The 15,909-nt window shown below is 52.5% G+C and overlaps 1 protein-coding gene across 1 annotated transcript; it reads left to right on the forward strand.

The window, feature by feature from the left end:
- Nucleotides 1-6,356, forward strand: LOC308634450 (olfactory receptor 2B11-like; the record flags this gene model as incomplete). Its single annotated transcript, XM_081268266.1, is given in 3 exon segments — nt 1-926; nt 5,432-5,726; nt 5,730-6,356. Coding segments are annotated over 3 exon segments (1,848 nt in total).
- Nucleotides 6,357-15,909: the final 9,553 nt, after the last annotated feature.

Raw genomic sequence — 15,909 nt, forward strand, 5'->3', positions numbered from 1 at the left:
ATGGCAGCCAACAACCACACAGCTGTGGTGGAGTTTGTCCTGCAGGGTTTCTCTGGAGACCCTGGGCTCCAGGTTCTCTTCTCAGCCTTCTTTCTCCTCCTCTACCTCATGGCTCTTGCAGGAAATGTCATCATTGTCATGGCCATTGGCCTGAATCCAAGCCTTCACACCCCAATGTACTTCTTCCTCACAAACCTGGCCCTTCTGGACATCCTTTGCACGTCCACTGTACTCCCCAAACTGCTGGAGGGCCTGGTGGCCACCCGGAGCACCATCTCCTATGGGGGCTGCATGGCCCAGCTTTTCTTTCTGACCTGGTTTCTGGGGGCTGAGCTGCTGCTGCTCACAGCCATGGCCTATGACCGCTATGTGGCCATCTGCCAGCCACTGCACTACCACGCGCTGATGAGCTGGCCCATCTGCATCCTGCTGGCAGGCAGTGTGTGGGTGACCAGTGTGGTGAGCACATCTGTACACACAGGCCTGATGGTACGACTCTATTTCTGTGGTCCCAATCAGATCCGCCACTTTCTATGTGAAGTCCCCACGCTGCTGCTACTGTCCTGCAGTCCAACTGTGCTGAACAATGTCATGATTGTCATCGCAGATGTCTACTTCGGCGTGGTCAACTTCTTGCTCACCATGCTGTCCTATGGATGTATCATCGCCAGCATTGTGCGCATGCGCTCAGCAGCGGGCAAGCGCAAGGCCTTCTCCACCTGCTCCTCCCACCTGCTAGTGGTCACGCTGTACTACTCCACCGTCATCTACACCTACATCCTCCCAGGTTCTGGCTCCTCCTCAGAAAATGGCAAGGTGGTTGCTCTGCTGTACACAGTGGTCAGCCCCACCCTGAACCCTCTCATCTACTCTCTGAGAAACAAGGATGTCAAAATGGCCCTGGGGAGGGTGTTTGCCTGCACCTGGTAGATGAGGGAAGGCAAGTGAACTGTTCCAGCTAATCCCAATGTATGACTGAGAATCTGATGCCGTGGCAAGGAGTGAGAAAATGATTCATGCAGTAGATCTATAATAATGGGACTCCCATAGGGCCGCCGTCCTTCCGTGTGATGTGCAGACATCTGAAGCCTGAGGGTGGAGGCCCTCAGGGTTTACAACAGGGAGAGTCAGGAGAGCTGGGAGAATGGGGAGAGCAGGCCACTGCTTCTCCTCCCACCCTGGTTGGGCTGCTGTCCAGTTGGAAGCCCCTGGAGCTCCTCTGTGTGGAGTGCTGCTGGCCGTGTCCTCCTTCAGGGTTCAGGCTCAAGGGATTGCCGTGGACCAGACTTACCCACCCTGTCCACAGCCTAGTACAGTGTCTCTGATGGCTGGTCTTGATATCCTGCTTTGGAAAGCCACCCAGACCGGGCATCCAGCTCCCTGCTCTTGGTGTGGTCTTGCAGAGGACTGGGGAACCCTGCTCCTCACGGTGACTGTGAGGTGGCAGAACTGCAGTTAGCCTCCCACACCAGTGCCCTGAAGAGGTAGTGGTTGTACTTACTGCTCTTTTCTGGGACAGGAACACCCTGTAGCCAGGACATCTGCCGCTGAGGCGGAGTGCTTGTGGCTCCCACAGCATTGCTTCTGGGTTTCCTTCCCTCCTCCTTCCATCTTACCCTCTGCATCTGGCCTCTGAGGGAGGGACACCGAAGGGCTCAGGCAGTCAGGACAGATGGTGTGTGAGGAGGTTGGGGGCAGGGCCAGAACAAAGAGCAATTTCCTGCTGGTAAAAGTGCTAGGGACACAAGTGGGGGACCCAGTCACAGAGACTACTATACTTGTGCCCCCAAGCAGGGGACCCTATAGAAAAAACCAAGCGACACCCGGACAGTGGGGGCACAAGTCAACAGTAGTGAGGAGAACGTGGACAGGGAGGGAGATAAGGAGAGGAGGAAATTCCAGAGACCGTAAGAACAGGCCAAACTCCCCCATGGACTCCCAGCTCTGGGCCCTTGTCTTCAGAGAAGTCCATCTCTGTCGCTTTTTCAATGAACCTGCCGCTTGCTTGCTGCCTCTGGGTCCTGTTCTTCCATTCTTTGCTGAACAGAGTCAACAAATCCACACCCCTGGACAGTAACTTGAATGCTACTGTTCTTGGCTTGCCTGAGATGCCCTCTCCTTCTCGTCTCCTCCTGGCACTGTCTTCTAGGCTGTGACACTCCCTGCCTTCATTGTCACTGTTTGCCAGTGACAGCCAAAGTGCCGACACCTCTGTGCCTCTCCTCTGAACCCCACCTGGCTCTGTAGCTGCTCTGCTAACGCCCAGCTCACATGGCTGGTATAAGGCCCTATGTCCGCCTTCAGCCCTGTCTAGTTGTGACAGCCAGTTACTGACACTTCTTGACTTCTTTCCTGGATGCTATGTGCAACCCATCCTCAAAGCCTGTGGACCTTGCCCTAGCCCTGCCTCCCAACCCTTCCACTGGCACCCCTTGCCATTCTTGAGGTATGTTTCTTTATACCTGTCGCAACATTTACAAAAGGTTTCAAGCACAGCAGAGTTGGCAGAACCCTGGAGTGGACACTCAAGCACCCATCACCCAGCTTTTCTACCTGTGATTCCTTGCTACATTTGTAAACTTTATTTACTCCCATGCCAAGTTATCTGTTTTTGTGCATTTCAAAGCAAGCTTCAAACATCAGTACATTTTGTGCGGGGTTACTGGGGATGCAACCCAGGAGTAATCTACCACTGAAATATATCCCAGTCCTTTTATTTTTCATTTTGAGATGGAGTCTTGCTATGTTGCTGAGGCTGGCCTCCAACTTGGGATCCTCCTGCCTCATCTGGCGAGTCACTGGGTTTACAGGTGTGCACCACCATGACAGACATCAAGACACTTTTTAAGTATTTCTGTGTGCATACCATTAGAGTTCAACATGTATTGACAGGGCCCTTTTTTTACTTTTAAGGTAAAATTTTCAAACAACGGACTGCATAAGTAAGGGCTTGCATCACTGTTTTGACACATGCACACATTAGTGTGAATCACACCCAGCAGACAAGGGTGACACCTGGGAGGCTGAAGGGTTCCTGCTGCTGTTTCCAGGCTGCCTAGGGCCGCCCTCATAAGTGCCATCACATCTCTGGTCCTCTACTTCATTATCGGCATACCTCGCCCTCTACTCGACCACCTGGCTCGCCCTGCCCTGTACTTCACCCCTCATGCCTCGTTCCACCTGTAGACTCTGCTCCCTAGCTCCACCTGCCTCATCCTATCCTCAGTCATCCTGCCTGCCCCGTCCTCTGCCCTGTCCTCCTCCTGCAGGCCAACACTGCTCTCCTACTCATCCTGCTCCCCCATTCAGCCCTCTCTGAGTCCCCTGTCCTCCACCACAACTCCCCTCTGTTGTCCTTCCCCCTGCCCCTGAACTCTCCTGCAGTCATCTGGTGTTTCAGCCATAGGCCAGTTTTGAGCCTTTGGGAGTTCCTGTAAATAAGGCCACACAGGCCACGTTCTCTCATGTAAGGCCTATTTATTGCATAATATTTCTCAGATTCGTGTGTGTATAAGTGGTTTTCATTTCTGTTAACATTATATTCTATGAATACAGTGTTTTTTTTTATCCGTTCGGGTGTTGATTACTATAGACTCTAATTCTTTGCTATGAAGAATAAATCCTCTCTGCACAATTATGTACAAGATATCCGATGTCCCTGTTTCTCTTGGTGTGATTGTGGGTGGCATTGCTGGGTTGGCATGTGTATACTTAGTTTTATTAGGTATTTTCTTCCAAAGCAATCATGCCATTTTAATATTGCCAGAGATTTATAGTTGCTTCATAACATCACCTAGACTTAGTGAAAAAAACTTAAAAAATGAGGTGGTAATTATTCAGTCCTTTGCCCACAGCCCTCAATCTTGCCCTTGGGGTGAAGTTATGTGTTTGGGATTGTCTGGCCTCTGGATTTCTTCTTTTGAAGCAGATAAACTTCCACAAACCTGCTCTTTGCTACTGCCCCATTGACATCCTACAAACTTTTAGAGTTCTGTTTTCACTTTCATCAGCATCACAAGGCTGACACACCTCCCTTTTGTATTCTTATTGATGTGTTATTTAGAAATACATGATTTAGTTTCAAATATGTGGGCATTATCCTGAAAGCTCACTTTCCCTGACTTTAATTCCACATGGTCAGAAAACATACTTTGTGTGACTTAAAGGCTTTAAAACTTGCTGAGGCCTGTGTTAAGACCCAGTGTGTGGTCTTTCTTGGTGAAGGTCCCCAGGGTCTTGGATAGAACATGCGTTCTGCTGTTGTTGGGTGGAGTGTGCTGTAAGCCTGAGTGATGCTCCCCATGAGGGCCTGGGTCTGTCCCCAGGTGCTGGTCAGCTTCCCAGAGGGTCCTGAGCTCAGGCACTGGTTCTGCCTAAGTGGGGAAGTGGCTCTCCCTAATTGGTCCCTCAGGGCCTGGCCCCTCCCTGTAAGCCCTTGCCTCTGGCTATTACAGATGAGACAGGGCCGGTGATCCTTGTCACAGGTCTCTTACTGTCCCCACACATAGCTGCAGATGTCTCCCACAGTTCCTTGCTAGTTTTATTTTGAACCTGTTCTGTTTCCCAATGAAACTTAATGACTCTTTTTCATGGTAATGAGAAGCAAGTTTCTTGAGAGGACAGGTGAATTTCAGGAATATTTTTACCACATTCGTAAGTACCTGCTCTAAGGGGATGCTGATTCTTTATATCCTGTGTTTGACGAGAGATGATGATGTTTTGATAACTGTGGTGCGGTGCTGAATTCTACACTGACCACAGCCATGAGATCCCTCTGGCTGTGATTTCTGAGGGGGCAAGTTCTCAAATCCCAGGTGAAATGTCACTTTCTTATCTCACTGAGCAGCCTGGACAAAACGTAGCATAAAAATCTCTGGTGCTGGCGGGTGCTCAGTCCTGCCTGCAGACAGGCTTGCTCCTCCAGCTTCAGCAACAGGGGTTCAGTGAGGTGACCATGATTGCCAATGCACAGGTCATTGTGAGGACCTGGGTGGCCCTGGGTGGGTGCTGCTTGGATGTGACCCGGGAGCATTTGGTCAGTTCTTCTCATTCCTCACCCACTGACCCCTGAGGACAATTTTCCCGAGGACACAGAGCTCAGGTCTCTGGGAGTTTGTGGGTGACCCCCTCCCCAGTCATGCTTGGTGCCTGTGGGCTGTGGAGCCAAGCAAACTGAGCAGGAGGCCAAGTCCTAAATGGTGCATTCCCTGGGATGGGTGAGGATAGGGGGTCGTTTCAGTGGCTCTCCCTGCAGAGTCTGGGGCTCAGAGGCACATTTATACCCCCCAGGGTACTGAAATCCTGCCTCTAGTGGGTCTCACACAGCTGAAGGGAGGAGTATTCAGAACAAGCAGGGACAGTGGCCTTTCTTTCTTTTACAGTGGGGGATCAGAGGTGTGGGGCGGAGCAGCTGCCAGGTCTCCACACCCAGGCCCTTTGGGATGAACCAGACGCTGGTGACCGAGTTCATCATCCTGGGATTTTTGGAACCTCCTCGCCTGCGAGCACTACTCTTCCTGGGCTTCCTCGGCTTCTACTTGGCTGCCCTGTCGGGAAACCTGCTCATCGTGGTGGCCATCAGCACCAGCCCAGCTCTGCACACCCCCATGTACTTCTTCCTGGCCAATCTGGCTGCAGTGGATATCCTCTGCACCTCCACCATTCTATCCAAGCTGCTGGGCAGCATGGTGGCTGGCAGGACCATCTCCTATGGGGGCTGCATGGCGTAGCTCTTCTTCTTCACATGGTCAATGGGGGCAGAGCTGCTGCTTTTCTCAGCCATGGCCTATGACCGCTTCGTGGCCATCTGCCAGCCATTGCACTATGGTGCACGGATGGGCTCTCGGGCATGTGCTCTGCTGGCCGTGGCTGTGTGGGCCATCAGCCTCACCAACACCAGCGTGAACACAAGCCTCATGCTGCACCTGCCACTCTGCAAGTCTGGCGTCGTTGAGCACTTCTTCTGCGAGATTCCCCCACTGCTGAGGCTGTCCTGTGCCCCAACACGTCTGAATGAGGTCATGGCCTTCACCACGGACGTGTTCTTGGCCATAGGCAACTTCTCGGTGACCATGCTCTCCTATGGCTGCATCATTGCCAGCATTGTGCGCATGCGCTCAGCAGCAGGCAAGCGCAAGGCCTTCTCCACCTGCTCCTCCCACCTGCTGGTGGTCACGCTGTACTACTCCACCATCATCTACACCTACATCCGCCCCGCGTCCAGCTACTCACTGCGCAAGGACAAGGTAGTGTCCATCATCTACACCTCTGTGGCGCCCACCCTGAACCCGCTCATCTACACTCTGAGGAATAAGGACGTCAAAGTTGCACTCAGGAGACTTCTGTGCTGCTGCTGAGCCCACCAGGCCACCAGCTCCCAGCCCTGCGGGGTCAGGGGTCCAGGTATGGCAGGGACACTCAGGGGCCCACGCCCAAGGACCACCGCAGGGACAGCACCCCACCTGGGGCTTCCCCAAAGCCCTTCCCCCAGACCCGCTATACTGTTGAACAAGGGGGCAGGCGTTGGGGTGCCTGTGCCCTGTGCTATAAACACATTTAGGAAATCATCAAACGGTGATTTGTGCCCTCATGTTGACTTGTCCCCTCCACGGTGGCTTTTCTGGTCCTTCCACGCTCATTTGTTCCAGTCATGCTGCCCTTTCTGTCCCCTCCTATTGATCTATCTCCTGTGTGTGGCTTGTCTGTCCCCAAGGCCATGATGGTTTCATGTCTCCGTCACTGTTGACTTTTGACCTCCCCTGCAGACTGCATCTCTTTGTTGACAAGGACACTGTGTTGTCCTTATCTCTGACCAGGCACAGGGCAGGTACCCATAAATATCAGTTGACTGCCACGAGGATGAAGGGAGCCAAGATATGTGCACCACTTAGGTCACTAGGACTAGGCTCAGAAAGGCCAGGCAGAGGCAGTCTGTGGTGTGGTTAGTAAGGGAACGGACAATTCTCTGCTTTCCCCTAACCTGAAACACTTCCTGTCCCTGTGGAGAGTGGACGGGGCGTTAATGGTGGTGAGGGGAAGAGAGTGCACGACATCAGCCTGCTTTGCTGCTTGGACCCCAGGGGAAGAGGGGCCACAGGAGGGCATTCAAGGGTGAACCCTAAGCCACCCAGGGCTGTGCTGCGGGGTGTTCATAGCCACCATGGGCCTCCAGCCAGGGCATCCTCAAGTGGCCCAACACACTAAGTCCTGCTCCTCTGGCTTCTCGGGCTCCCTCTGGGACAGAACCCTGAAGAGGAACCATGAGTCTTTTCCATTAGAGACATTTCATGCAGTGAAGTTAGGAAACCTAGATAGGCATGAAGGAGATCACAGGAAGAGCAGAATCATGGTGACTGCATCCAGAGGGTCCTTCCTTCACATTCTCCTCTCTCAGTCTTCCCATGTGCACAAGCCACACACAGATTATGATCAACTTGGTGTCAGTCTGCACACAGGGTTTTTCACACAATCCCTTCAGTTCAGAGAATGTGGCCTGAGTCCTTACAGGTCGTTGCAGATTTTGCCACCAACTCCTGGTGGAGGCTCTTTGTGGCAGCAGGTTTAGGGTGCAGCTCCCCACGGGCCACTGCCACCTCAGACTCCACCTCTGCAGTGCTGGATGGCACCCTCTCCCCAGGCCCTGAATGCAGTCTGGGCACTTGGTGAGCAACCTGGCTTTTCTCTGACTTTAGAATAAAGTGCACACATGTTCAAGGATATTCGGGAAAAGAAAAATTAAAATGGAGGCCATGCACTGTTTCTAGCATCACATAGACTGTCGTAACGAGAATGTCCACAAGTGTTTCAGGTGCTGGAGAATGATCACAAGGAGACAGGAAGGAGAAAGACTTAAACCTTGACAATTTGAGTCATCATGCAGCTTTTCCATGAGGAGCCTTTTGGGCAGCTGTAGGAGGTTGGAAGTAGTTGGAAAGCCCAAGTCCTGTTGGCTTAAGGACCAGGGGCAGAGCTGTGGCCCCAGGGTAGTTGGAATTGAGGAACCACAGGTGCCAGGGACATCCAAATTAATATCTAGTGTTTTCTCTTTTCTATAGAAATACTTTGGCATCCTGATTTCTTTTTCATAAAATTTTCTCCTGATGTACAGAAATACCACTGACTTTTATATGTGGATTTTGTATCCTACAATTTTCATGAATGTATTTTTGAATTCTAATAGATTCTTAGGCATCCTGGTGGCTTTGAAGACATGATGTCAGAGAAGTCAGATGCTGTTATGGTTTGTATGGCCCATGTGTCTGCAATGCGGGAATGTTCAGAGGCAAGTCCACTGTGAGTGCTGTACCCTCATTGATTGATCCATCCCCTGTTGGATCAGTTTGAATGAACCACTGGGTGGTGATTCTAGGCAGCTGGGCATGGCTAGAGGAAGCAGGCATGGCTATAGGAAGCACCTCTAAGCAGTCCTTCCAAATTATTACAGCTGATGAGGTCAGAGCCCTCCTGGACCAATCACTTTCCAAGGCGTCATCTCTGGACATGGCTGCCTTGGGGCCCACACCTTCTCATGTGAACCTTGGAGAACACTGGCGATCCCAAACATTACCTTCTCCCCCTGGTCCCACAGGCCCATGGAGTCCTCACAGTGCCCACGCCTGCAGTCCTTCTCCAAGTGTGCCCAGCAGCACTTCCTCATTCCTCTCCTGCCCTCTGCACAGGAGGAGTGAGAGCACCTGCAGACATTGTGCACACATGTTCCTAGCAGCAGTACAGACAATGGCCCCACTGGCAGCAGCCTGTTGCCCTCTAGCAGGGGCACAGATGTTGGCCTGTTGATGTTTCTTACACTATAGCTTCTCTTGTCCACAAAGAGGCCTGAACTCTGCTATTTGCCACAGTGGTGTGCAATAAGAGGTGACTGTGTCTAGGGACACCACACAGAACCCCACCCAAAGGAAGACTGCACCCTGGATGTTTCCATTTCATGAAATCTTGGAGATGCAAGCACATCTGCAGGGCCAGGAGGCCCAGTAGTGGGCCTGGGGGAAGGTTTCAGGGACCGTGGGGAAGGGGAGCAGAACTGCCTGGCTCCTGAGTGTGCTCACTGCCTGAGGCCAGCCGGGCCTCGGAATTGCACCTCTCCTAGAACTCCCCACAGGGACCCTGGAACCTGCCTCTCACCATGTCTGAGTTCTGCTTCAGACAGAAGCTTCCAGGTGGGCTAGGACTCGGGGTGGAGCTGGTGCAATGCAGGAAGCACCCGGAGAAGGGAGGAGAAAGTCCCCATCCCCTGACAGGGCACAGACTCTCGAAGGTACAATGCTGCTCATCACAAGAGAAGAAGACCAAAGGTGAACTGGCCTTCAAGTACCAAATGGCAGCTCTTCCAAAGAAGCTTTGAGGAAAAGGAGGCAGGACCTGGATGTGGAGGGAAGCTCTCCCTGCAGGGACACCTGGCGTTATCTCCCCATCTCCATGTGACAGAACTCTCCTTTCTTGGTCTGTGAAGGAAAGTCACGACTCCTCAGTGAGGGTCAATAAGGGGAAAGGCCGTAGGGGACGTGGCCAGTGAGGCAGATGTGGGCAGGAGACTGTAGCTCTAGAGAGGGGCAAAGGACTCTGGTCAGATGTCCAAGGTAGATAGGTTACATCACTTGCTGGTGACCAGAGTTCCACATCTAGTGCTGCCCAGGTGACCAAAATTTACCAGTGTCCACAAGAGGCCATCTGAGTAGATTCACTGAAACTTCACAGAAGTTGTTCAAAACTGGACGCCTGGCAAATGTCCACAGTGCCTACGTGGTTTTTAATATCGACACAGATCTGGACACCATGGTCCGAAGCTCCCCATCTCTCCTTGTCCTGTGCTGGAAACTCCCTTAGTGGGTATCAGACCTGGGGGTTATTCCAGCATCAGTACCCTGCTGTGCCATGGAGGACCACCACTGACTGTCCTTGCCAGGTCCTTCCTGGTCACCAGTGGTTACTGTCCCACTCTGTTCTAAAGGGGGAGAAAATGAGTTGCTTCTTTGGTGTCTGCCAGGTTTTATGTAACCTAAGGACATTCAGGTCCAACTACTCAGCACCACTGTAGGGAGCCCCTCCAAACGCATGCACCTTTAAGACCTGATCACACTGGGACCTGAACGATCACTCTAGTGTTTCGTGGTAGTGCCATGACTCGTGACTTGGGCTCTTCCCTCACTTGGATAACAAGGTGTGGCCCTAAGAGTATGCAGCACCCAGAGGAATTGAGCTACACTCACCTGTTCCTTTGTAATCCTACCCCTTTGCCCTTTTTGGGGTAGGATGTTCCATGGAACATCCCTTTGTGTGTTCCCTATATAAGAATAAAAATTCTGGTAGCTCTCTCTCTTTCCAAGGACACTTAAGGTCACAAAGCCATCTCTGGATTATTGAAAAGGTAATTCTGTGTGGTTGTGTGCTTTCTTTGTTGTTTTCTTGAGTTATTGGAATAGTCAGATTTTGTGAACCCAGCGTTAGGTCGCCATCAAGGACAGTTGGCAATTCACCACGGTGTGTCCACACAAGGAACTGCTCACTGTCAGGAATCCTGAGTGACCACACAGTTACCACTGAGGGGCAGGGTTCAGGCCACTCACACTGTGTCACCAGAACAGGAAGAGGGAGCACAAACAAGAGCCTGGCTGCAGATCCCTTTGCCTGGAACCCCAAAGAGGCAAAGCAGATAGAGTATTTTAGAAGTGCCTTCAGTGTTGCTGGGCAGGGTGAGGGCTGAGGTTGGCCTGCCCAGGAGGACAGAGCTGTTGGCCATGCTGATGGAGGGTTACGTGGCACACACATTCATCAGAACTCTGAACTGAGTTCTCATGGGAATGAGCCTCACAGAGCTGATGTCACTTGTTCAGGAACAGGAAGGATGCAGAATGATCTTCCAATGCGGGGACCAAGCACTTGTGGAGAGCGCTGAGCAAGCCAGGCAAAACCACCCAGGGTGAACCCCAGGCATGCTGTGTGGAGTTTCAGGGGCAGCGGCCAGGATGAAGAGCTGAAGGATCTCCAGGTGCTGAAGCATGTGCTGAATTGCTGACATGTGGCAGGAGAGGGGGGCCAAGGAAGGCCAAGGCCCTGTCTGAGGCGCCCTGCTGTCCTCCAGCCTGCTCTGCTGCCTTAAGGTGGACTGCAGATCAGAGGCAGGAGGCCTCTGGGGGAGGCTCATGAGCCTGGGACTTTGTGCACAGGCACAGTGGTTTCCAAGGAGCCTCCTAGGAAGGTGCCGTGGGCAGGGTGCTGTGGGGCCCCTGGGGAGGACAGCACTGCTGCCCTGACAGGCCAAGGTGCAGCTGCCTGCTTCTTCTGGACACCTGCAATGCACACACTTGCTGCCCAGGAGCTGGCTCTGTGAGTGGCTCCCCAGGGTCCCCAGACAAGCAGAGCCTAGGCTTCCCCGAAGGCAGGCAGCAGACACTAGTGCAGGACAGAGTTGGAGAACATGAAGGTTCCTTTGTGGGAGCAGAGCCTCGGTGGGAACCACAGGGCCGAGCTGGGCCACAGCCCCTCCAGAGCACCCCTGAGCACTGTGGGCAGCATGGTGAGTGAAGCCTCAGCCCTCCACCCTCAGAGCTCCCAGCAGGAAGTGCAGCTTCCCAAATGGACTCCGCCTAGAAGTGTGTTAGTGCCCACAGAGCCCTCCAGGTGCAGTGACAGCATTGTCCCCAGGCCTGGTCTCCTTGGGTGTGGTGCTGACAAGCAGCACTGTTCTGACCTCAGGATGTGGAGGAGCACTTGGGTTAAATTCCTGCAGAACAGTCAGATGCCAGCTGTCCAGGCAGAGAGCTGGTCCATACCTGATCTTCTGCCTGAGCCCAGACTGGCTGCCTCACTCCCCTGCCTGCCAGCCACTGTGCTCCTGGTAGGAAAGGCAGAGTGCTGGGCGAGTGGAAGACCAGGTCCACAGCCACACACTGTGGGCCCTCTGCTCCCCCATGGACTCCTGAGCCTGTGAGGGAGACGCTGTGAGGGGCAGAGTCAGGTGCTGTGCCACAGCCCAGGCTGGGGGCAGAGAGACCTTCCACCTGTGCCTGGGTGAGTGTCAGACCCCTTCATGTCAGGCTGGCCATGCCCTGTGTGGCCAGAGCACTGGAGGTGCCTGTCTTTTGTTAGGAGGCAGGGAGAAGGAGTGGGTGAGGGCATGTGGGGAGTGCTGGAGCTGAGGTGACCCTCAGAAGCAAGCCCAGTGTGCACGGAGACCTCAGGCTGCCCCTGGGTGCTGCAGGGGCATCCACCTCACCAAAGGGAGGACACAGGCAGCCTTGGTCGTGGTGGAGTCAGGTCCTGTGGGCATCAGAGCAGGCTTGCCCAGACTCTGGTGCCAGCTGCTTCCTGAGGGCAGTGGAAGGCTGCTGGACACCCCTCTCAAGAGCACTGTGCCATTCCTATTCTTCCCAGTCCTCAGGGGCAGAGGGCATCTCCACACTTGTTGCAGGGGACAGAGGAGGCAAGACATCAAATAGGAACAAGAATCAGGTTATTTAGCTATATCCAGGTTCAGAGGGCAAAGCTTTCACTGTAATCTATCGATCCCCCTGAACCCTGGATTCAGGCTGTTTCAGAACTCTATACCCATCATGTAAGGGGAGGGGCTCAGAAGCTCACAGTCCACAGATGTTCACATTGAAAACAGCTTTTCCTTTCACTGTTCTGCACAAGTTAACCCTTCAAGGGCAGGGCCTAAGAAGGGTGAGCTTCTTCTCCCCTTTCTTCCCTCCCCCTGCCAGCTGTTACTGTGGAGCCCCATTGGTAACTTCTTCTCTTACCTTTGGAATGTAAACATCTTGTGAAGCTCCAGCCCAAGGCCAAGGGACTAGTTAATAGGACCTGTTTTTCTTAGCGTGCTCTGTGTTTGTAAGCACACTTCTACAAACTATTTATATATGTAGTTATTTATTTTAGATAGTTCACAAATGTTTGTGAAAATCTAGTAAAGGGGCATTCAGCACCTGGAGTGCTGATCTCTTCCAGGCCAAGTAAGATAGAGCAACAGGAAATGAGAAGTTTAACTACAGTGAACTCTTTTGTAGAGATTCTTGTGCTGAAAGTCCTAAGATCAGTTATGGTGAAGATTTCTGGAGAAGCTTAATTAAAGTTCTCTGTGGAGGAGGGGTGCCACTACACACTAAAGCCTGTCCCTTTCCAAATGCGGGCTTGGGAACGAGGCTGCAGTCCCTGACCATCAGCCAGGACCCACACAAAGGGCCTTGGGTGTGGATGCCGCCCCCTCTGCCTGGCTGTGGGTGTAGGTGTGGGGTCCTCTCTGGCTGTTCATCCGTTTCCTGGAGGAGAGGATGAGACACTGGCCTCCTGAGCCAGCAGGGAGATGTTCTTATTCTGGCCAGAGCACAGGGATCAGACTGACTGTTGATTTCTTAGCTTTTAGAAGGGCCTTTCTGTTCCTCTCCATCATATCTGCACGTGTCCCATGGGGAGTATGTGGCTTTTTGGCAGGTTGGTAAACCCAGGCTGGAAGCCTCCAGGTGGGCAGTGTAGCTGGAGGTGACCATCACCCACCTGTGCGCCTGTTCAGTTCACATCCTTCCCTCTGTGTTGTGTCCTCTAGCACAATCCCCAGAACTGTAGCCTCATTTCTCTCCCCCCGCAGGGCATGGCCAGTGTGCCCCAGGACCCGCATGTTGACTTGGTCACATGGCAAGATGCTCCAGGCGAAGTCGTACTTTTCCTGTGTGGCTACTTTGGGAACAGCCCTGCATCCAGTCCTGGGCTTACCCTCCTACATTCCTGGTGATAACGACTTTCTCATCCACTCTTAGCTGGACATCTGCAGGACCAGTCCTCCTCTGCCTCTGAGGGAGGCAGCCTGAGTGTGACCTGGCGCAGCTCAGTCAGGCCACAGTCTCCTGACATTGCTTAGTTTTTGCTCCCCAGGGCTTGGACTTCCAGGAAGAGGCCTTCTGTGGCCTCTGTCCCTGTGACATGCCACATCACTCATGGGCAGAGTGACACCCGGGGTCGTCTCATGCTGTCCCTTTCTCAACCCTGCACCCGACCTGGGTTCTTTGCTGGCTGGTGCGTGGTATCAGGAGGGCGTGGATGCCCGCTGCCTGCCCTGCGCTTGTCTCCTAGTGTCCTCAGTGCACACAGGCATGTTGGATGTTTGTGAGTGGTTGTCACTCATGTGGTTCACACTCCATGTCATCTGTTGGGACGGGCGTTCCCCTGCAGTGGTGGAGGTTTTGAGGTTCTTCCATGTCAAATCCTGTCAAGCCACACCTCATGGAGCCATTTAGGACCTGACTCCTTCCTCCTGTGTCCAGTGACACCTGCTCCCCTGGTCAGTCTGTCCCCATTTTGGGGATTGGTAGCCGCCCTGTTAATTTTACTCATTATCATTCTGCCATTATGAGTTTTTCTTGTGGCTGACATTTCTCCCAATCCTATGTTCCTGTTTTCATTAGTTCTTAGCCAATCTATGAGAAAATGAAATTCTTCCCTGAGCTAGGGAGAAGACAGAGTGTAAGTAGAACGGGTTAGGGCCTTGGATGCCAGGCTGTATGTGTGTGGCCCCAGCTGACTACTTTCAGGTAAATTCCTTTCGATGGTTTGAATGTGGGACTTCTGCTGTAGATCTGTGTAGCAGAGGGTGTGAAATTGCACAAACATAGTATATTTCTGGACTTGGCGGAGCTTGTGGATAGGCGAGTCTTATCTCACTACCACAAGTGAGGTAGATACACAGTAGCCAACAATACCCCCATGACCCTTTGATCTTACAAGTTACTGTCAGCCTCATTGTCCTTGGAATACCTGATAACAAGCAGCCAGAGTAGCTGTGCTGACCTCCAACTCAATGGACTACTTCTGAGGTGCTGCCAGCAGACCACCCTCAGTGCAAGCAATAAGATGGAACAAAACCTGATGGTGTCCAGGGAGAAGCGCAGGTGGAGTTAACAGTCTTCTCCATCATTAAGACAAGCAAGTGAAAGAAGAAAAATGTTCTTCAGTTAGGATAGAGATCTGCACAGCGCTGTCACCGTAGAACACGCAGCTTTTCAAACCTCAGTCGAACGTCCTTATACATGGAGCTCAGCTAGGCCAGTCCTCCTCAGACTATCTCTGTACATTCAGTTTCTTATCAATCTGAAAGAGCCGGTGCTTTTTAAAAACATTCAATTAAAAATCGATTACTAGAAACAGGATTGTGTGCTTGGAAAGCTAGTGGCCTCAAAGTGTGCTGTGCCTCTGCCCCCTCTAGCCTAGTCCCACCCCTCAGAGGGTTGCTGCACCACACTGTGTGCCCACACCAGGCCAGGGGCACACCTCACAATCCTGCAAGCCATGCTGTCTAGCAATAGGGGGGTGAAGTTGGTGTGAAACAATGGCTTTGTTTAGAGTAAATAAGAGTCTAACTTGAGCCAAATCTGAGTGACTGCGGCCTGGGAACGTGACTCTAGTCACCGGAACTGCAACCTGTGCTGTGAGGGGATTACATGGACGTCTCTAATCACAGTGAGAGAAGGTCATAGACCCTCACATTTACCCCACGTGTTGGTGGGGGCCTCTGAGGGCCACAGCAGGGGAAGATCACCTCTGTATCCAGATGCCACCTCACAGTGCCCTTGGCTTTGGGGCTGGTGGGCTGGAGGCCTGGTAAGCTTAGCCATTCATTCCAAGGGTTTCATCTAGAGACCAGGAGTCATTGGCAGAGTGGAGAGTGAGTGATCATGGAAGGGGCTGGGCAGCCCCAGGACGTGGCTCTGCACCCACAACTGGATGTCTCCAGGAGGAAGATGCTCTCCTCAGTTCAGCCAGGCATTCTGCAGGATCTCGAAGGAGGTGCAGCTTCCCCAGGAAGCTAAGGTTTATGGAAGATAAATACCAGCACAATAAATATAAACTAAAAATCCCCAAGAAATGGTTTTGATTTCTAGAGGTGCTATTGATATTTTAAGT

The sequence above is a fragment of the Spermophilus citellus genome, assembly GCF_964194105.1.
Source record: "Spermophilus citellus genome assembly, chromosome: 15".
Taxonomy (NCBI): Eukaryota; Metazoa; Chordata; class Mammalia; order Rodentia; family Sciuridae; genus Spermophilus; species Spermophilus citellus.